The sequence below is a fragment of the Helicoverpa armigera genome, chromosome 22 (assembly GCF_030705265.1).
Source record: "Helicoverpa armigera isolate CAAS_96S chromosome 22, ASM3070526v1, whole genome shotgun sequence".
In the NCBI taxonomy this organism is placed as follows: Eukaryota; Metazoa; Arthropoda; class Insecta; order Lepidoptera; family Noctuidae; genus Helicoverpa; species Helicoverpa armigera.
In genome coordinates this window covers 220,573-243,799 of record NC_087141.1, presented here as the reverse complement: position 1 = coordinate 243,799, position 23,227 = coordinate 220,573, and the positions used below count along the sequence as shown (strand labels likewise).

General features: G+C 35.8%; 1 protein-coding gene and 1 long non-coding RNA gene across 2 annotated transcripts; both read left to right on the top strand.

The window, feature by feature from the left end:
• Positions 1–6,563: 6,563 nt before the first annotated feature.
• Positions 6,564–10,202, top strand: LOC110371753 (carboxypeptidase B). The gene is made up of 7 exons (XM_049843157.2): positions 6,564–6,721; positions 7,003–7,215; positions 7,393–7,483; positions 8,160–8,261; positions 8,402–8,617; positions 8,913–9,338; positions 9,958–10,202. The coding sequence occupies exons 1-7, from the start codon at positions 6,645–6,647 to the stop codon at positions 10,132–10,134; spliced, it is 1,302 nt and encodes a 433-aa protein (XP_049699114.1). The 5' UTR covers positions 6,564–6,644; the 3' UTR covers positions 10,135–10,202.
• A 756-nt stretch (positions 10,203–10,958) lies between these two features.
• On the top strand, positions 10,959–15,414 carry LOC110371733 (uncharacterized). Its single transcript, XR_002429306.3, has 2 exons — positions 10,959–12,279; positions 13,361–15,414. It is a non-coding gene; the product is annotated as an uncharacterized LOC110371733 (long non-coding RNA).
• The last annotated feature ends 7,813 nt before the right edge of the window (positions 15,415–23,227 follow it).

Sequence of the window (23,227 nt, the reverse complement as noted above, 5' to 3'; positions counted from 1 at the left end):
CTCAAAGGGTCAGAGATGGTCAGCTAGTTAAATGATTCTTGGGGTCAGTTTATGCGCTGTTTGAGGTAAAGTTCTTGCTAATTGTGATTGAATAATTATGATTGTGATGAATTCTGTGACGTAAATAAAACTGCAGACTGCAGTGATCATATTGAAAGTAAGGACACATAATACATTATCTTATAAGACCCGTGTGATTAAGAATAATAGTTTGAATAGCTCATGACAGATTAATGCAATTTAAAAACAGTTGTTCAGAGCAATAAACAGCTCAAAAGCAAAAAAAGCAAGACTATGAGCACAACAAGACCTGCATTGAGTCATTGAGTCAGCACCGTTTGAAACTTCTATTGTGACCATCGTTACAGTTTCTTTCACAGAATTCAATCTTCCTCGAGCAAGATTAAAAGGTTTCCGATCAAAACTCACTCACTGGCGAGTGCTTCAAGCAATCTCTTTAAAAACTTATCTTTTTGAGGCATTACGAATAATACAGCAGTGAATGGGCGAGTTCGCCTCTTTATTACAGCTCAAAAGAGGAAGGGTCAAAAATTTCGATTGCAAAATTGTCGACTTTCGATCGAGTTTCAAGTTGGACGAAACGAATTGGTCGGCGCGAGGCAGGGGCGGCGGCGATCCTATGTATAATAAAAAGTATGCTAAAATCTGTTGAAATTAAAACTGGGATATTTCTTAACCAGATGTGGTTAGTTATAGACTCAAATAAAAAGATGGCGTCGTTCTCTGCGCCACTGTTACCATCTAAAATGAGTTCAGTATTTTGAGTCTCAAATATTGACTATTCCATTAATCTCCGACCACCATTTCAGTAAATCCATAGTAATAAACTTAGCTACAATCCGAGTTTTTATCACCAGAAAAAGCTTTAATCAATAGTTGGTAACTGGCATCCATTACTCTAGTTTAGTTGACTCCTAAGCTTAGCAGTTTCATTTATTTCTCTGTCAGGGGCTAATTTATTATGTCTTTAACTCAGGGAGCGGTAATTGATTGCGGACAAATGGCCCGAACACTTTTGTGTCAGGTTATATCAGAAGACCAGGATACAGGATATTGGGCATTGTTTACAAGTGTATATGGACTAGTTTGCAATGAATGTAGGTTAAGGACAGGTGACAATATAGGAAACAAATATGCCCATTCCTGTTTCGGGATTATTGAAGCTCTATTTGGTTTTATTTAATTAATGGCTGACTGTTCAGTGTCACGGAGTCATGGAGATTCTTCCGGCTTTGCAATAATGTAAGTCTTTACACTAGTCCAAGCTATAATTAAAACCCAGAAAAAGGTTGTAACATTGATTATTGTTAAAGACCACACTATATTTGATTAAGCTACTAATAAATTGCGCATTTGAAGTTCTATTTATGAAACATTGCTGCCGGAATATGGCCAAAACAGATGCTAAATCTTTTTTTTTAAACTGCACGATATGATTCGCTGTTGGCTTGGACGGCAAGCAATCGAGTAATGTTGAGCCGCGGCCCACTGGCTCATGAAACGGATATTTTGTTTGAAGCAACTCTTTGTGGACTCAACATTGTGAAATTCGTTGACGGCAACTTTCCGATATTTTCTGTTAAGCTGCCTTAATTTCGGCAACTTACTGGCTTTATGTGCCCAAACATTTGTGATTTGAGATTTTGAAATCAATTTTGAGAATTTGGAGTCACAATCGTTTCTGTTGTTTATCAGAAGTTGACTTTAAAAGGTTTTGTTGACAGTTTTTCTTCTGGCTCTTTTACAGAATCCCAATTAAATTACTCCCTGCTGAAAATTACTGGACATGTTATTTAATAAGTTATCAAAGTAACCAGTTCGTTACTGAATAAATTCAGTTATTCCTACAAACGACATTATGTACCCTGCTTCAGTTCTAGGAATCGTTCATGCAATTACTTCACGCTTCAGGGGCAGGATATTATTAATCGGAACTGCTGATACCAAAGGTCAGTTCCAACATTTAGTAGATATAATCTCTTTACTGGTAGGTGTCGATAATAAGTTAATTATGTATATGTTAGGAGCGTTTCATCCGAAGAAAATAGACGTCGATTTTTTGAAAATACAGTAGAATCCGGATATAACGACCTTTAAGGGACCGACGATACTATGTCGTACTAACCGGACGACGCACAAAACGGATGGATTATTTCTTAAGTACATAACTTAACTTGTACATACATACATACACAACTTACGAATACATATTATTATTATTATCTTCTTCTTCTTATATATAAAAATGAATTGATGTTCGTTAGTCTCACTAAAACTCGAGAATGGCTGGACCGAATTGGCTTATTTTGGTTTTAAAATGTTCGTAGAGGTCCAGGGAAGGTTTAAACGATACGAAGTTTGTTGGGTCAGCTAGTCTTCTTATATATAAAAATGAATTGCTGTTCGTTAGTCTGACTAAAACTCCGGAATGGCTGGACCAATTTGGTTTATTTTGGTTTTAGAATGTTTGTAGAGATACGAACGCGGGGCGGGGGTGCGAGTGCGTAGGTAAACAAAACATTGCGCGTGTGTCGTTTTAACCGGACGTATTATAATAAATATTGGTCGCTATAAGCAGTTGGTCGCTTAAACCGGAGTCGCACTAAACGGTTACATTGTCTTAGTACCTATATACGAAACCTAACTTGAGTAAAGATTATCGTCGCTAAAACCGATTAGTTGTTATAAGCGAAGTCGTTATATATGAATTCTACTGTATATAAAAGAGAATGTAAAAGATAAATTCTGAACAATAAAAACAATTTGTCGAACGTAAACAAGGTGTCCACAAAATATTTGAATTGGAAAACAAACGTTTACACTGCCCAAACACCGTTTTAACGTTTAAACCATTGTGTATAAAACAAAAAGGTCAAGGTCAAAGGTCACACTAGAAATAAAATTGAAGTTTTATAACGAAAATAAGAATATTGAAGAGATTGCTTGTATCTTTACCCGAATGTACCTTGTGTGATATTTAGCCGGCCGGAAGGGATGGGCCTACTAAATAATGGAAGGGTGGCTACTACCCGCTCTGACCGGACAATGTGCGTTGTCCTGTCGTACCGTACTTTATGGTCACCCTATAATGTAGCCAGCATTTGTCCAAATTCACCTTTGCTTCAAAAAGTGAACCTTATTTGCAGGAACACAAAGTTCAATGTATAAAAGCAAAGTGGTGACCAATATTGGACCCAATACGCCAACTTTGGTGTGACCATACGATAAGCTATATGTGGTATAAGTGGTCACAAGATGGCGGTTCGCGTTTAGGCTTGATTGGAATCCAGCGATTTGTGTGACCCCAGTTGTCTTGGAGATTGGTTCTATTTTGTTTTTCGTCTAATTCAATCAAGTCTCTACATATATTCTGTGTGAACTACTAACAAGCTTGACATGTTCATAAGATTTAAGTACTTACGTAATAACAGATTGTATTTTACCTACTTCTTTTTATGTTAAGTCATGATAATAATGTACGAATTATCTTATGACATCAGCAAGTCAGTCTAGACATTTAAGAGATTACACTGAACTAAAGATAAAAAAAAACACAGGCCAACAAAAATCTGGTATAAACTTGACTATATAAAACATCATGAGCCTTAAGTAAAATTCTCTTACTTAAGCATGACAAACCGACACTTGAATTATATTTATTTACAAAGCTGAAAAATAACAAGGTGGGTGCTTGACAGCAATATCTCAACGTAAGGGAAGTCACTGGGCTGTCAGACGCGACGTCTAGCAGACACTCAGATCCGGCAGCCGTCAGTCAGACTCACTTAGTTAATATTGCCGTCGGGCGCGTACTCAGATGGAAATTATTTCAACTAATGAATAATTTTGATGATGTAGAAGTGTTCTTGTCTTGTTTTTGTTTCTTTTCAAGTAGGCAGTATAGCAATCTTTGTACTTTAATGCTATGTACGATTAACAGCTTTTCTAAATAAAATTATAGGTTGAAAAGCGGTCTATCCTTGTAAAGCTCTGCTGACCCGAAGTTGACGCAAATATGTTTGGGAAAAGGCGGCAAATGATGACGTAGTTTCCACATTAAGCATGCAGACTTTAAAGACAGTACGTGATGAAAATACACTTTTCAGTTAACTCCATTTTCACGCAATACAGTACGTAAATGACGCAAAAACACACAGATTCAGATGATTTTATATTCAGTCCGTTACTGAAACACAGGCTGAATATAAAGTCATCCACGTAGATAGCAACAAAACCAGAAAATACCCCGCAATAAATTTCCCACAAAGTTAATTCAGTTTATTCGCGCTGGCCACAATTTGACAAATTACACAAAAAGCTATGCGGCTGAGAAGCAGGTGAGATTCGCTCTTTTAAATAAATAATAAGACTGTTGGCTTTTCAGTGCAAAAACTTGAAACTTTTGTATGCAGTATACTTCCTATATCTGAAAATAAGCACTATTCTTATAACCATTATCTTTAGAAGCAGTTTTGCTTTAGTAAAAGACAAGTAACTGTTATTTCAGTTGTAAAAAAACTCAACTTTTCGTGGTAATCAAGTAAAAACCAAGAATAGAGAAACTATTTTTTGAGGTCACGCTTTGTTCAGACAACAACGGCACATGTGTACATACTTATTCAAACAAAACTTATATGCAACTTGACATAATAAAAAGCCTAAAATTCCATCCACGTAAAACAGGGTCTCGTTTTAAAGCCTAGACACACTCACATCTGTTCTGGGCGTACTTTTTCTATTGAAACAAAACACGGCGCTACACGGGTACACATGACGAGATAAAAGTGTCGCGTACTTGCTTCGCTAGTTTTTTGCTTCCATTTTATGACGGCGAGAATGTACGCCCGCGTCGTTTGTTATACGTCTGTGCAAGCCTTTACAATGTTGGGCCAAGATAAGACTTGCAACTTAATAGGAAAATAATACTCAGTAAAAATTATGCTATAGTGAGTCCTTTTGCAACATTACCTAAAATAAATCAGGCTTAAACTTTTAATTAACGATTTCTGTAAATATTTACATACAATCAATATATGTAATTATCCCGATGCTCATAATTTGTATATAGTTCCACGAATAAGCTCAACTGATTGGCGAAAAGCGAGCAAATTGATATAATTACAACATCAAAATGGCATATTTCCCCAAAGTGTCAAAGAGCTTGTTTTGTACAAAGTACATTGAAAAGCTGAAATAATTTTCAGTAATTAAGTGCTGCACAGCCACCAGCAGGCATAATTACTTGCAGGTTCGAATAATTCGCATAATATTCGTATAACTCGAATAATTGGCGTCATGCCACCAGCGTGTCAGCACTCAATGTGTTATGAAATGAAAAGGATTTTTTGTTTGCGAAGCGTTATTATACGCTTCTTCAAATTGAATTATGGATCACGGGTATTATCCATATGCCCTGGCTTCCAGAATACTGTAGACTAAACTAGATTTAATGTACTTAGAATGCCAGACGGAGTGTTGTATAATATGAGTCAGACAATTGCCAAGCGATCGCCGAGTCCTTCGATAAAAATGATCATCTCACGCAGAAACACAAAACAAATCCGCAATCATAACCAATTGATCTCGAAATGAAAATCAATTAAAAAGTTAATACACGTAAAGGTTGGGATCGCAATGCGGACGATTGCACAAAGTAATGAGGAATGAGCTAACGACCAGTGTAAACACGGCTTTAATTAATGGATGCGTTAAGCTGCTAATGATGGATGGGTGTGCGTTTGAAGGTCAGGGGGTAACTTAACATGACTAACATATTTCATTTTCGAGACTTTTGAGTTTGTTTTGGTATTTTCTCTGCAGTATTCAGGAAATTAAGAAGTTTATTAAGAGTTCTGAACATCATTTTGTTTGCAGACTCGTCCGCTACAAATCTGAAAATGGGATATAAGGATAGTTTTAGCAATTTATTTTGGCTGTCTACAAAAAGCAACTTATTCTCCTTACTAACCATTTTTTATCCTTCAACCTAAATAATTTAGCATTTCCTTCTTCTTAAGTCTTCAGGGATACCGCCCTAATAAATCCCAGCTTAATTTAAAATTCGCTCACAAAATAACTTCGGAACTTGCCAAAAATAATTATAATTTTGGACTAAATACTAGAGTATCTTTACTTAAAGGCCCAAAAGGTTTTTAACTTACTTAGAAATCTCGGAAGCTAACAGAATTATATTCAACTTTGGTATACAAATGCCATTAATGTAAGAGCACTTTGTGTCCGACAACGTTTCCAATTTGATAAATTAGAGGCTCTAGGGTTTCTGAGATAATACCAGTGAGACTACTTACTAGTTTGTATTTAGGTTATCTGTAGTAATATCATGAGCATTGATTGACAAAACAAGAAATCAAGTTATCGACATCTACAATGCCTAAGATGACACAAATGTTTTTGTGTAGATAGAATAGAGAGAAGTTTCCTCATAAAAAATCGAACAGTACAAAGATAGCAAAATATGTTATATCCGAATTGAATTTAATCGATGTATTTAGGCATACAAATCACATTATTATCAGTAATTCGTCAAAACGTGGAGATAAAGGCGAAGATTACGATAAAGTACTGGTTCGATAGCTGGTGCATTGAGTCGATACTCGTCCGTCATGGAGACTCGACACTTGCTTGTTCTGAGCGCTGTGCTGGGCCTGGTGGCAGCGGGGAAACATGATATATACGCCAGGTAGAACTTTTGAAACTCTCGAACTTATCAATATTTTGCTCAGTTCCTTCTCCATCAAAATTGAGGTTGAAGATAGGAATTTGCCGTCTATCCATTTCTATTGGCTTTCAATCGGGTACAGGAGTTAGAGGAATAATTTACTGACATTTAATACTCATATTTGAAATCTTGATTCGATATCTTTATTAGACATCCATCGATAGGCTCCTACGGGTGTAACCGCAACCCGAAACCTTATCTTATATTATTAACAAACCTTCTTTTTTTCCATCTTTCTACAGAAATTCAGTCCATGGAGTCCAGCTCCGTAACAAAGCGGACCAAGAGTACATTCATCAGCTGGAAGTTCAAATGGACCTGGACATCTGGCAGGAGGGAGTAGCAGGACGCAGGGACGCTCAGGTCATGGTGACTCCTGACAAGAAGGCTGCCTTCCTGAAGGCTTTGGACGATAAGGGCATACAACACTATGTGCATTTGGAGGACGTGGCAAAGTAAGTTGTATCTAGTATGCCCTTGTTTAAATACTTGTGGTAGATCGTCAACATAGAAGAAAATTTATTATTCAAATCCCATACTTGTGGCCTTAATCTCGATGAGACATCATTCTCTAGTTAAAGGTTACAGTGTACTAGTATATTGGTTTGCTTATTGAATGGTGATTTCTACAGGGCCTTCACCGACTATGACTATCAAGTGGAAATGTGGCGATCCATGAGGAAGTTAAGAATGATCTTCCAAGACTATCCGCGATATGCTGAAGTAAGTTTTAAGACCTGTTTAACCTTCAAATGCATATATGATCGAAATAATTAATTTGTTTGTTTTCTGGAATAGAAAGAAAGGACAAATTGAGGTCATAGATATAAAATAATAGTTACCAAAACTAATTTTGAATTAAGCCCCAAATATTCAAGTTTGGGACAGTCTATTATGTCTCGTCCATAACAAACTAACCGATAGTGGACCATTTCAGCAATAAATTATAAAGTCTAATTTTGCTAATACATTGTCGCTAATCCGTTGTTTGTGTGATTTAACCGAGAGCGGAATAAATGCTGGCAACATTATCTATTCATTTGTTACTTAAAAGCTTTGCGGATTTGTTGCCAACTCATTTGTCGTACATTTCCGAAACACACATGTCATACATTATGAATAAGTTCTGTTTATTTTAATTTAGGTTTACTAAGTTAGCCTGTCCTTTGCGGATTATCTAGAATGAATAATTAAGAGCCCTACGTTGGCTAGTTTTATATTTTATCCTTTGTTTTTGAAAGAGTCCACATCTATATTTAGACTGATTAATGACGATTGTTTTAGTTGGAACTTACATAGGTATGTACTGTAACTTCGACGAAGATTTATTAGCTATCAGTGTAAAACATACTGTCCTTCAGTTTAATCTCTTAAATACTAAACGAGCATAATTTTACAGGTTGACGCATATTTAGAGAGAGTAGCTTCGCAGCATCCCAATATTGCCAAACTAGTGACTGCTGGAAAAAGTTATGAAGGGCGTGACATCAAATACTTGAAGGTAATTCAAATGATAACGACAAACAACCAAAAACTTGCGTCACAAAGAAAACTTATTAGGCTAAATGTTAAAACTTGAACGTACTTGAATAACTCAAAAACTTATTTTTCTTTGTCTGCAATTATTTTCGCCATGTTTAGATCTCGACAACCAACTTCGAGGACGCCAGCAAACCAGTATACATTCTGACGACGATGATCCACGCGCGCGAGTGGGTGACGACGCCCGTGGCGCTGTACTCCATCTACCGGCTGGTGGAGAACCTGCGCAGCCAGGACCAGGACCTGCTGCGAGACATCGACTGGATCATCATGCCGCTCGTCAACCCTGACGGATATGAGTACACTCATACGAATGTGAGTTTATATTGTTGATTGGAATTGACTGAATAAGTACTTCTTTAAATCGGCAATAAGGACGTACTAAGCTAAAGCATTGTAAAGCATTAATACTTACATATATACTGATTCGCATAAAATCTGAGGATCTAGGCACGACAATACTATACATAATGTAATCCAACATTTGAATATTTCGTAAGTCAACAATTAGCCGTTCTCATTGAGTTGCTTGAAAGATCAAAGAAAACTAAAAAGAACAAAAGTGGTCGTCCAAGATGGGCAAACATTATGTAACATTTCCCTTTTCCAGGAACGTCTCTGGCGTAAAACAAGAACAAAGAACGTTACCAACCACGAGACATGCGTCGGAGTCGACGGCAACAGGAACTTCGACATGAACTTCGCTTCCTTAGGGGTCAGCAACGACCCCTGCCACCTGACCTATCCTGGCCCCTTCCCCTTCTCTGAAGCAGAGACCCGCTACATTCGGGACATCTTCCACGAGTACCTGGGCAGGATCCAGTTGTTCATGGACGTTCACAGCTTCGGGAACTACGTGACCTTCGGTTATGGAGACGAGACTCTGCCTCAGAATGCTCCTCAAGTGCTGCAGGTGGCTGCGGCCATGGGTGCTGTGATTGACACGAGGAAGCTGCCTGAAGCTGACTTCTATCTCATCGGAAACAGTGCTACTCTGATGTATGTGACTTCGGGATGTGCGCAGGATTATGGAACGGTATGTCAATAATATTTCCCTTTTTAATTATACTATGTTTTGGATATTATGTGTTATGGGGTGTGAATAAAAGTCTCTCATGATGCGGTTGAAACACAGAAATCACTTAATTAAGGGAATGATGTCATGAAATAGGCTAATGATATCAGCTATGTAATTGTTTTTTCCAAAGAGTATTTAATTAATTATTAACCGGTTAAATGTACTTTCTGTGATAGATATCTAAGATATTTATGTTTGTAAGATAATAATCTTTATATCTGTCTCAGACAATTTTAATCCGCAGTTTATGATAAAATTATCATAAACATTTATTCCCACTGTTCATAATTATCGTTTAGCTCATCGACAAAAATATTTTTTTAACTCCTTGAATCATTGGATCGATGCTAGTCGAAAGCAAGTTTCAATAATCATGAAGCTTCAGATGCCTCGCATCTATACACATTGTAAAAATTTAAAGTATCTTATTAATTCATATTGTAAGCTGTCCAAGAACACATTGGCTAGGAAAGAGTGGAACAAACTCCCTTACAACAGCAACACAACACAATTCAATAAACCTTTTCAAAAAACGTATCCACCTAGCTACCTACTAAAGCATAACATTTTCTTCCAGTCCATAGGCATTCCGTTCTCGTACACGCTGGAACTGCCATCCTACGGGTACGACTTCAGGGTGCCTCCGCAGTACGTGGATCAGATCAACGAGGAGACCTGGCATGGCATTGCCATCAGCGCCCGACTCGCCAGGGTCTATTATACCGCCAGGAGGAATGCACAGAATAACTCTTAGATTCGGAGGATATATTTGTACTAGTGTATTTATTTTTGTGAATTATATTTCGCGTTTTTATATTTTGATCCAGTGGTATTTTGCTTCTCATCATCATCTTCATCATCATCACCTACCTATTTTCAGTTTCCTATCTAAATAATTTCAATCAAACACTAGTGTTTTATATACGTTTGCTTATCTGACCTCCTCACTCAACAAAGTTTCTGAGTAATACGATAAGTTTTGGGAAGAGTGGTATCTGAATGTCACTATTTTCAAAAATATACAATATTTTCTTGGTCTTTGCTTCGCCACTAGCTGTTGTATATTATATTGAAACGTTTACTAAATAGAGTTACTGTAATATGATCAGGGGGCGTATTGTTATCAGGATTCCAATGCAAAATAAGGAGAGCAATTAAATATTAATCGTATCTGTGACCATATTTGATTACAGCTCTCTAAATACAATGTACTTAATAAAATAATAGTGTCACCCATTTACTGAATATTTCCGTTAATAGAGAGTGTTATTGAATAGCAAATCCATCAATCATGTTGGCAATAATTTAAGGGGCCTCTATCAATCAATACAACCTCACTAGTTGACACTGTATATCGTTACGGACTGAAACAGGATTTCAGCAATGAACTACTTCTTCGAAGAACTGAAGTTGGAACCATAAAAGTAAACCAAAGGAGAATCTCGGTCCACCACCTTTTTACTAAAAAAAACGATATACAGTAAATTGATTTGTACCTACAAATTATTATTAAGTAGTCGTGGTGGCCTAGTGGGTAAAGAACCAACCTCTCGAGTATACGCCCTCATACTCGGGTTCGATTCCAGGTCAGGCAAGTACCAATGCAACTTTTCTAAGTTTGTATGTACTTTCTAAGTATATCTTAGACACCAATGGCCGATATAAAGGTGAAAGAAAACATCTTGAGGAAACCTGGACTATCAAGTCTGAAATCACCAACCCGCATTGAGCAAGCGTGGTGATTAATGCTCAATCCTTCTCCGTGTGAGAGGAGACCTGTGCCCTGCAGTGAGACGATAAAAAGGCTGTAACAGCAATTGTGAAGTCATAGGTCGTTATCAGTTCATAACCAGTTTTATATAAGTTATTTGGCTTATTATCTAACGGTGATTTACCTAAACCGTGATTGTTCGTAATGTCCAACAGGAAAAAGATTAAAATAAAAGACTGATTATCGTGATTGATTGCGTGGTATTAATAGTGAGGAATACTATCTTGATCTAAGTAGATATTTAACAAAAGGGCTAGTGATCAAAATTCAGCAGTCGTTGGTATTAACAACCCAATACTAGATTTTAAACTCGGCAAAACTTCCAAAATATTACTTTTTGTTTCTCATTTTCGTAACAAAAATAATAATAGCACCAATTTTCTTCATTTTTGCTTTCTTTCTCTCCAAAGAGATGTTTTGTAATAGAAAAAGTTTTATACAAACTTTTCCTTATTATCTGCCTCACTAGATATTTTATATAAAATCTATAGTCTTTGTATTTTTATTTAGAAGAACATAATGATATAATTTAAATTGAAAAAACAAAGGAAGGACTAAAATAACTGTAGCACAGATAAAAAACAGCAAGGTGAGCGCGTGCGCATGGTACTTGTTACCTTATGACGTATGCGTGCGACGTTGCCGCTCCGTGCTTGACAGTCACACACCGTGTTCCCACTACCGACACAGAGAGACACTGTGTCACCATTCATAGCTACACAAAACTATTTTATTACTCTGTAACCTACAAGAATGTTTAATGAAACACTATAAAATAAATCATTGTAATAGTTTATCGAGAGGGTTTTGCTTATCTTTAAAAATGCAAAGCACGTAGAAAGGAATAGAACAATCGGATGCGTCATCTCTTTCGAGCACGTAGTTTGTCGTCTTTGCTGTCTTTGTCAAGCTCGGTGGAATGTGGCAACAAGTCTATAGTTTCGTGTATGTAAGTCTGTGGCCCACCTGGCCCGTGTGACACAGTTCAATCAGTGTGTGTTTAGTGATAGCACCGTCGCGTGCGCACCAACTGTTTACATTTTTTATCGAGTTTTGTTGTATTTTGACAAGTACTAGCTCAAAATGTTTATGTCTTATGAAGTGTTCGCGACTTTCGGGATATCTGCTGTAAGTACAAAGTTTTTAATCCTTTGTTTTTGATTCTTTGTTTAATTGTCACTGGTGAGGATGTTGTAGGTTGTGCATAATAATGAGATTCGATTTGACGTCTCTATCACGTTGTCTTTTCATTCAAGAGCTAGTTTTTATGAATGGAATATTTTGCTACTTTCATTTTTGGCTTGTAAGTTATGAAGAGAGCCTTTTAGTTTTAATTTTATTACGTTTCACTTTTGTGTTAAGTGTTTTTAAGTACATTTCATTAACAATGACAGGTACAGTCACGTGCAATAATATCTATACTTACACTAGTGATGTTTTTGTGAATTTTTGTTTTACACTTTGAGATGAGTCCTATTTTGTAAAATTGTGGTTTGAAAAATATTGTGCTGACTATGCTGTAAATGTTTGAACGTTAATCAATACAACAGGAAAAACAGCTATTGAATTTTACCTGTGTACATACTACTGCTCTTAACTGTACTCAAATATGGCCTCCGTGACATAAAATTAATTCTTGCTTAATAAATTACATTCATCAAATTATTCCAGAGGTACAGACTGGGTTTTTAGTGCTTATATTTAAATAATCTACTTAGTAATAAATACGTGCCTTGGATATAAATTAGAGGCTAACATGTAAAGCCATTAATGCTTATTCTATTTCTGTATATAATACATTATTATTAATATGTGTTCGTCAGTAAGTTAATTTGAATATACAGAGCATATTATTATTAACTTGCTGTTTCTTCTAGCGACGGGCTGGAGGGCTAATTATAATATGGTATAGAATATTATTATTCACCTAAACCAATCGCCTACCAACATCTTGCAACTCTTTACTTTAAGAAACACATTTCGAGTTTAAATAACTTGGAAAAAATTCATGAAGCTGCTCGGAGACTATTTTGTACAATTTCTGGTCTAGAAAGCAACGTTCTATCTCTAAAACAATCCACAAAATAAGAAAATGATGAGAATCTAGAAAATAATAAAATGATGGAGTGAGATCAACTATAATACGTACTAAGATAAGGATAAATTGCGCTTGACTTTAAGTAGCTAACCTCATATTATGACATTTCAGATCCTGTCCTTCACGTTATCAGTAATCCTCCTACTGATAGTGGCAGCGAAGAGGGGGCTACTCCGAGTGGGTGCTAGTAGCAAGCCAGCCAAGTTCAACCCACTACTGCTGCCCAACACAACGCTGACACCCAAGATCGTTGAAATGACGCCTTTGAAAGACCCCGCGTATTAAATGACTTGCAGGCCTCGTCAAGTAACTCTGCTGCTCTGAAGTTGGCTATAAGTTAGTTCAACACAGTAAAATTAACGAATAACTCTGAAGGTAGCTATAGATGCTTCCTGATAGTGTTTGTTTATTAATCGCTGTTTTGACTAATAGCCAACTTCAGAGCAGAGCTGTATAGAATAGACAGAAGGTGAACCTACGCGAATCTGTCAAATGTCGCCAGTCGAACATTAACCTTCCACTATTTGTAATAAGGTTGTAAATCTATTGAAGAAATATGACAGATAAAGGTAGGTTTATGTGCAGTGTGTACATAAGTTGCACCCTTATTACGTGAACGATAGATATCCAATTGTTATGACTTAGAAAGAAATGTTGAAAGTTACAACAACGCAATAAAGATAACATTGAAATGTGGCAATAATAAGTATTGCAATTGTAATCGAAGGATATCATGTTACTTACGTAATTAGAGTGCTTGTGATCATAATGTTTTTACTTTAACTATTGTCTGTTCGAGAGTGACATGAAGATATAACGACATATCAAGCTTAACACGTTCGCGTAAGCAACGTCTTACAACGTCGTATTGATATAAGTATGAAAAGGCCCAACGTCGTACGACTGCCTCTAGATTGTCATATTTATTTTGACGGACCATGTCAGACCTATGTGGTGGCGACAACGTTTATAGACGTCGGACGTGAAATAACGTTGCGCCACATAACACAGATTATAAGACTACGTATAACGGCGGGACGTCTTAAGACTTGGTTTAATTTTGTGTGCGAAAAAGGTGCGCCACAGTACCAACATTTAAAAATGAGATTGCTCACGCGAACGTGTTAAATACTTTAGGAATTAATTAATTCTGTTTTGATTAATCATGATACGCCCCCCAAGAATTTATAGGAGCGTATCGTATCATAAAGAGTGTACATGATATTGCATATCAGCTAAAACTTTCCTAAACTGCTGTATGTTTGTATATATCTTCGTTTCTCTCTCGCACTGTAGTCAAATTAATATGAGGTGTAAAAATACATAGAATTTTAAAACCAAATTAATTCTAAGTTAAGATTGTAAAAACAAAGTACTTAATGTAAAATTTTCCGTCCACAATCGGATTTGTAAAAGTCACAAAAATATGCATTCCATTTTATTATAATTTTGAAATAATGAAGATTATAACAATTAGTATAGTCTGTTACCTTGCTGTATAATATAACTAGTCGAATAATGTATTTCAGGTTTACAAAGTTCTTTTAAAGAGCATTTTATTTTGTTCTAGAATCTCGTAATATTTCAGTAAGTATGTATATAGTGTAAAAGCTTTATGAATTATATTCGATTATTGATTAGATGAAAACATCAAATACTAATCAGATGTGTGGTTACTGTGGTCAGCTAATATGTTATTTCAAAATCAAACTGCTTAAAGTTGTGTTTTTTTGGGAATAAGAGATACCATATTCCAAAGTATACTTATATTCTTTGGCCTTGTAAACGTATTACAAAAAATTGTAATTTGTAAAAATAATTGTCACCGCATAAAATTGCCTAGAATTCACTCAAGAACCATCAGTACTTACCTAAGTTAATTTGCATTAACCAGCATTAATTATAACTTGTACTTAACGATCGCCGGAATAACTTAATCGCTTAATCGTCATACAAATTAGTTCGTAAGTGCCATATAAGTAATGATATTAATATAATTGTAGAGGTGTTTATGAGCCGGCTCTAACAGGACCTGCCTACATAATTAATGAAACATTCGAATATAATTTTGTTATAAAATTAGGGCCTTTTATGTCCTTTGGTCCTCAGTGGTCATAAATTATAATAATATTCAATAAACATTTCCATTTTACAGCGAAATTCCACTTTGAGTTCGTTTTATTTCTTATTCACGTGTAACCTACTTAGGTCTTGAAAGGTTTTCTAACTACGAAAATAAATTAGTGAAACTATTACAGCTATTAAAAAATAATGTTATTTCCTTATCATGTTTAAATTTAGCAGGTTCACTAATCTTATAACATTATGTCGACAATCGACTTAAAATAACGTTTACTACCAATTCTTAAGAAATCGCTAGCATTGGCTCCTGTAATATTAGTGCGAGCAATAAGTATCAGATCTGTGTAAACGATGTAATTTTTGAAACAAATTACCTACACAAGAATTGTACGGTAAATAAAATCTAAAGAATTAATTATCACCTTAATTTTTTATAAATTGTTAATTTATTATGTTATCACCATCACACAATGAAATCCAGTTTTCATAATTTGTCGTATAATACTTGAGGGTAAAAAGTTAAGTAGGGTCAGTTTTATCACAGTCACAATTAATTAGGCTTACCTATTACAAGGCATATAAAGAGAGCGTTGAACCTTTTATGAATCGTTGACATTTTTATGAATTAAAATGGGATATGATTAGATAATACTTAAGAACAAAAGTTGTGAAGCATCTGGTCCAAATTACCTGTTCAGTGTTCACGTTGAGCAGACGTGCAGCGTTCTCTCGTATTTTACCGCCGGGAGACAAATCGCTGTGACCTATGTATCTGCGACTAATTCTAGCTGTGAGGCGAGGCAGGCGAGGCGAGGCAGCCTGAGTGCCACGCTAACTCCGCCTGACTAATGCCACAAACTTCCTCGTTGTTTGCCAAAGGGTAATGTCACGCCCACCATATATTAAAACAAGATGATAAAAAACTTTTTATGTGCCGTCCCCTGACATCGGGATCTCGCCGAGTTATGGCCGGGGGGCATGTTACTACCCATATTTCATTTTTGAGGTCGAATCGTAGGGACTCCACCTTTTTCGGGCACATGTTGTGTTTCCGTCCTATTTTTGTTTTCAAACTTTTTCATGATGCCTAAATAAAGACCTGAATTTGAAATTAGGCAAAGGTTTACACAGAATTTTGTATTGTTGACTAAGCCTTTTGTCCTGTTACATTTTTAATCTGAATAACGAGAGGAGTTAGTGTTTAGAGGACTATTAGAAGCTTTTGTCGCGTCAAATGAAATCTTTTTAATTCTGAATTCTAGAAAATTTCAATAGAGGGGAAAAAATTGCTTTCAAGAAGTTATTGATTGAATTAAGGCAAATTGATTTCTGCCGTGGAGGTCGCTCCTGGCTGGGTGGCTACAGACGAAGGGCCGTACATTTGCTGGCGAGTCTGCGCGATGTTTCAACACAATTTCCTTCAAAGCGACGCGATGGAACTCGATTGAGCGACGTTTTCCGCTCGATGGCAGCCGGCTTGATTTTATTACTGCGCTGCCTTCGGCTAAAGCTCTTTAGTGGCTTTTTAAAAATACTCGCGATTGGAAGGAAATGAGGTCCGCGGCTTGCAAAATAGTTGGAATTGGTTTACTTGGCTTAGAGTCGTCCCTCGGGCGTGGCGCAATATTCTCAGCTCTCACTCGGAGCTGCCGCCAGATTTATCTAGTTATACTAACTAGCGAATCTGTTCAGGGAAATTATTCCTTTAAATAAACTGGGTTAGTTTGCTGCTAGTTTGTTTGTCACGTCAAACTGTTGATGAAAGCAATGATTTTCCTGTAATATGTTACCTACTACATCTTCAAATTGGATTTGCTCATCGGATTACTACACGTATCTCGCATTGGGTATAATTTAATATTGTCGTAACAGAGTAACAAGGCAGTGAGGTAAAATCATACACCTATTCACATACAAACCGTAAGCACAGGCACACACACTATAGTAGCAGCCAGTTGATAAAACGATCAAGTTAGGTGTGCACCACAGAATAAGTCCGTCGACGCATGAAATATGAATATTACACAGCCGGGTACAGCCTGATATAGCCGGGTATAGCCGGATACAGCCGGGTACCCGGGTATAGCCGGGTATTGAGACCGGTGCGAGAAGCTCAGTTGACCGTGTTACGCTGTGATTGACAGGGTGGTTTTTCCATCAACTTTAGTCACAAACAGATATTACTTGCCTGCAATTTTTTTTAACCGAATGATTGAAGGAAGCTTTGATTTTTGGGCTCAAATTTTGCAAATAAAAAGGGAAACGCCTGAAAATCCTTGCCTCCACTCTGCCTTTAGCTGTAAATCGCATGAAAATTCGTTCAGTATTTCCTGAGTTGTCGTTGTGTTGTATTTGTAATTCTTCTTCGTTTATAGAAAAAGTAGTGAGTAATTCATAATTTGTACTGTGGTAACTATATACATTATTCAAATCAGTACATCAATAAATCAAATCGTAGTAATTACTATAGTGAATCAATTCGAGATAATATCTTGATTAGGTGTACATGATAATAACCCATCCTGATCTATAGCTGATTAAAAATTGAGTAAGTACATTGACTATCATAGGTTCAAAATCATTTTCTTAGTATCCCAAACAAAGAGTTAACATTTAATAACAATGTTCCAGTTAACATGTTCATTAACTAAACCAATCGTCTAGTTGCAAAAAAATGTTTATTCACCCACAAAAAAAAGTAATGAAAACTAAATGAAAAATAACATTTTGTTAAATGAACTCAAAATCAACACAAATAGAATTATTTTAAAAACAAAAGTACAATAAAAAGTTATTCTTAGTTTTACAAACAATTGAATGAAAATACAATGTTTTTTCTCGTTTCGACTTAGTTTAGCAAATAATTAGCTTGATTAACAAACGACTTTGAAGTTTATACTTAACGAGACCTTCATTATTAGATTAACTTCTTAATTTAGTTTTTAGATGATATTGTTTAGTTTGTTCATTAACTTCTCGAGGGATTAAAAGACTATTAATGTAGTTACTTGACGGAGCAAATTAATTATTTGCAATTAATAGTACAAATTGTACAAAAATTACAACAATGTTGGTTTTTATCAGCAATTGTTCTATTTCAGAACTTTAACTGGCTTGCTTTCGGGATCGAGATCTCGGGAGCTACTAGACCGACAAAAAAATCTGTGTGAGACAACATTTATCGAGACGTGGGTAAAACCACCGGCCAATACTGGTTATTTCATAATTTAATTGAGGTCTTTACTACTTTTCCTCTTATCACAGTACGACATCATGAAAAATCAAAGTAGATTTTACTTACTTCAGTTTCTACGGTTTCAGGTTGGTAATAAATTAAAGTTTTTAGTATCGTGTAATGTTTTATGTTTAACCAACTAAATAGGTCTTATGTCTGAAATCACCAACCCGCATTGAGTAGCGTGGTGATTAATGCTCAATCCTTCTCCGTGTGAGAGGAGGCCCGTGCCCAGCAGTGGGACGATAAAAAAAAAAGCTGTAAAAAGTAAGTAGATAAATGTTTCTAACTTTAGTACATAATTTATATATGTATTTAATCAAAAATCAATAACCAATTCTTGACAAGTTGCTTAACCACAACATTCTAAAAAACAACAAGAAAAGATCCTGTTAAATATACCCGTATTCCTTATCTTTCGTTTGGTCACGATTCGTATCCAACCCTCCGCAGTTAACGGTACACTCCAGCGGACCGATGGAATCGAATTAGTTGGGGACGAATCGTACCCCATTGTTTTGTGGGCACTACACTTACTGTTTATTCAGCGGGTCCCTTCGACCGCGGCATTGACGGGTTACTTTCTTGTTCGCTTCAATGCAACTTGTGGATGAGGGTTATCTTGCTTTACGATAGTTTTGTGTTCCGTTAATTGTGTTTTGTTGTTTGTTTCAGCCTTTCAGCTGTTTGGTTCTCTTTTAAGGACACGTGAATTTGTCACGTGACTATATGTTTATTTTACTGGGCATTTCCAAAAAATTACTTTAATAACCATTTGTAATATTGACATGAAAATAGTAACTACTAATTCAGTAGAAAATAAACTAAATGTTACCCTAGCTTTTCAGGGAAAATCCATATTAATAAAAAATAACCATAACCAATACCTATTCGTTTGGCAATGCAACGTTTTTCTGTAGTTCGATTCAGACGCCAACAGTAACTAATGTACCCAGTTGTACTACATAATCCATTATCATGTTTTTGGAGGCAACATGCACTTTTCTAATTAAAATCGTAATGTGTTGCAACTCGTTTCATTTTGGGATTTTTCAGCGTTTCATTATGCTGAAACAGCGACACAGGCGCTCTCTTGTAAAAGTAATTATTTTAAGATGCCACTCCTGAGCGAATCATATTTTGTAGACAACATTATTTTCGAAACACTCTTCTTAGAAATTTGCATAATGAAAGCTGCTGTTATGTATTAAAAAACGACGAAATAAAACACTGAGGGTTGCAGTCTTTTGTAGTACGTCAAAAAGAAAGAATAACGCAGAGGAGGATTTGGTCAGATTTCCTTGAAAATACAGAAAGTATTGTGGGAATAGGTAGCATGGAAACCATTTTCACAACTTTTATAAAAGTGACGTTATCACAAAAGGGGCAACGCACACTTTTGCTTTACATTTTTCCTTAAACCCTGATGTCATTATAAAAGTGCCCTTAATTATGAAGAAATTACAAAGGGTGACAATGTACAGGTGAGCGCAGAAGGTAAACTGGAAAATTTGAGTTTCTCATTTATCAAAGTACGTTTACATTGTTTTTCCAAATGAAGGTCATTATCTTCACATTTTAGAACTCAGAAAGGCTGTGTATTTTTAGTAATTTAAAATAGATTTTCGGTTGTGTCTTCCAGAATATTTTTATATGGAAACCGCACATACCTATTTTGATTAATACAAAAAAATGAACTTTTTCAGTCTGCCAAGTAGCTTAAATTGCTAATCCGCTTCAGATAAATTATTTAGTATGGAGATAGAATTTTTAATCCCTTTGTCCTAAAGATCTGGAAAAAGTTGCAGACACATAGTGCAAGAATTTTTATCCACAAATCCAAATAGTTTTTATCCAGCTAGATTTTCTGTATGCAACTGGACAGTGGTTCATTGGTTGTAGGCGGGCAGCGAAGGCAGTTTAAAGCAGAATGTCTGGTGGAAGGCGAGACCTCCACCGATTATATTAACGGATAGGTTAATTAACTCGGAACCCACGGAGGTTATTTAAAAGTATGGTTAAGTAAACCAGCGTTTACGAGGAGCACCGGGAGTATACATTTTATATACCTACCTATTGGAGTTTTCTTGACTTTACTAAGTTAATGATTGTATTGATTTCAATTGAGTGCATCGGACTCCTTAGACCTGTAATCGAGTGCGCATTTTGATTATTATTTTCTAAGAGAGAAACCTGAAACAAACCACGCTACCACGCCTTAAAAAAACATAGAAGTTTTAACGTGTGTTGGTAGCTTAGATAGCCCGAGATTTTAACTAAGATCTGAACAGTCTTCATCTCAACATTAATAATCTAGATCCTTCTATATTATGACAAAAACTCTCGCTAAAGTGACCCCGACGTAACGACGAGATATTTCTTAAAGACTCAATTTATTTCTAGCCAACTAAATTAGTTTTACTCAGCAGTTTTGCTGGGGTTTTTTGTTGCGAAAATTTAATAAAGTAATACAACTACACATGGGTACGTACTCTCTTAACTAGAAAAGTAAATACTTTGAAGTATTTCAATATTAAAACGAATTTTGTGTATGAATGTTTGCGGACCGTATTTATAAAATATTTATAAATATGCAACATAGCTTTATGACTGTAATAAAAGATTTGTCCCAAATATTAATCAAGGATTACGATAAAAGCCCATTTGGAACACTGAAAACCATAAACAATACGACACACTTCCATTTAAATCCCAAATGTTTCGACAATACAATTAAAGCGACATAATAACAGTTGTTCGCGAAATAAATGAACAAATAAATCATATGACAAAAGCTGCGTGTTATATTCACGCGAGCGGATATATCTGCGGACTTGTCGCCGCGTCGCTGTGCTGCTGTAGCACTGGGGGACTTACATACAAGGATCTATTTCAGCTGGTTACTTATAATCTTAAGCTAAGTAAACAATAAGCTGTAAGTTGCTATCTTGAGAAAATTATGTGGTAAAACAAAATTACTCTATAAGGAGTTTGATAACTTAATACAAATCACATTAGCCAAGCAGTCTAAAAAAGGAGTGAACAAAATCTTGGCATTATATGGATATTAGTGATGTTATTTTTTTTAGTAATGTTGCTTTTACTTATCATATTTTTATGGTATGAAGGCTGAAACAATTAAGATGACATAAGACATTGTACACTCGGTGCATAGGCTCTACATGTGCGACTGTAAAACATGGTACTGGAAAATCTTAATTTTATCTTCAATCCCGCGATTCAGCACAAAAAAAACACGAACATCCTAAAAGTAAGTTATGTCTTCCCATACACAATAATCACCGGTCCCTTACATTAAAAGTACTGAACAATAATACACTTTCTAACAATCATAGTCGTCCCGGTGTCGTCCCGGCGTCGCCCCGGTGTCGTTACACAACAATGTCGGCTGAATGACGTCATTAGCAAGATGGCGGCAAATTAACTTGTCCGACATTCAGCCGCAGATTACAGTAATCGCTATTAATAGCTGTTATCATAATTCACTTAGGATTTCTTATATTAAGCAAGGAATTGGATTTCCTTGAGTTCATTGAAGGACTCGTCGGTACTGACCTACATTGTTAGCATTTTTTGTCACAGGTCAGATGTGTAATGGTTGTAAAGGGTAAAATAATGTAAATGTAACAAAAGAAAGACAGATTTATGGTGTACTGAAGTGAAAATTGATTTGGTTATTCAGAAACTAATTTTATAGAATCTTGGAAAATTAAAATAGGTACTGTATTTTTTTCCATTCAGTGGCTGTAGTCAGATATCTCATTTATAACAACTGTAACTGTCGAAAAAAAAAATAACCCTAGAGTCACAACTGTTCATCTTCTGAGACTGAAAGATAATACACTAAAGTATTAAAACAACCAATTACAAGAAGAGTGATGCAGCTGAGTCAACGTGTCAAATGTAGTTTATTCAGCAATAAGTTACAGAGCAATCATATTTCAGTTGCATTAAATATTCAATCACTAATATAGATCACCATTATTACATTGTACCCTCGAACAGTGAATTGGATTACTTTTTTATATAAATATGACTTTGAAGATCTGACCTGACCTCAAGGTGAATCTTATTGCAAGAAAGATAAAGATGGTCCAAGAAAATTGGTAGATTAAAAAAAGTAAGTAAATCGTATGTGACCGAATGAAGTAGGGTTCTAGTAGTTGATTACAAAAAGGGGTAAGGCTACAGAATGTTAAGGTAACCTTCTCCAGGTTACTTTAGCTTTTTCAATTTAATTTTATTCATTGAAGACAAAAAACCAATTGCAGCTATAGCAATATGGATAAATTCAAGATACATGTGCTGAAGGAAATAGTTATAATAATATTTTGAAAACTTGGTTGATGAATTACTAAATGACTGTTACTATTTCACATCTTAATCATTTAACTTACATAGCCGTAGGCACTCGCTGAACTCAGTTTCCTCACTTAACCTTAATTTAAACAAGTTTAACGTTCAATTAACAAGCACTCAAGTTGCTACTTCATCTCGGCATAACAGACAACTTCTCGAGATAACTAATGTTAATATTTCTCTGTGAACTCAACAATTATACAAATGGTTATCGAGATTAACAAATAGAACGCCTGGAATGATCGTTAAACAGATTTGTATCGGAATGTTCGAGAATTAGT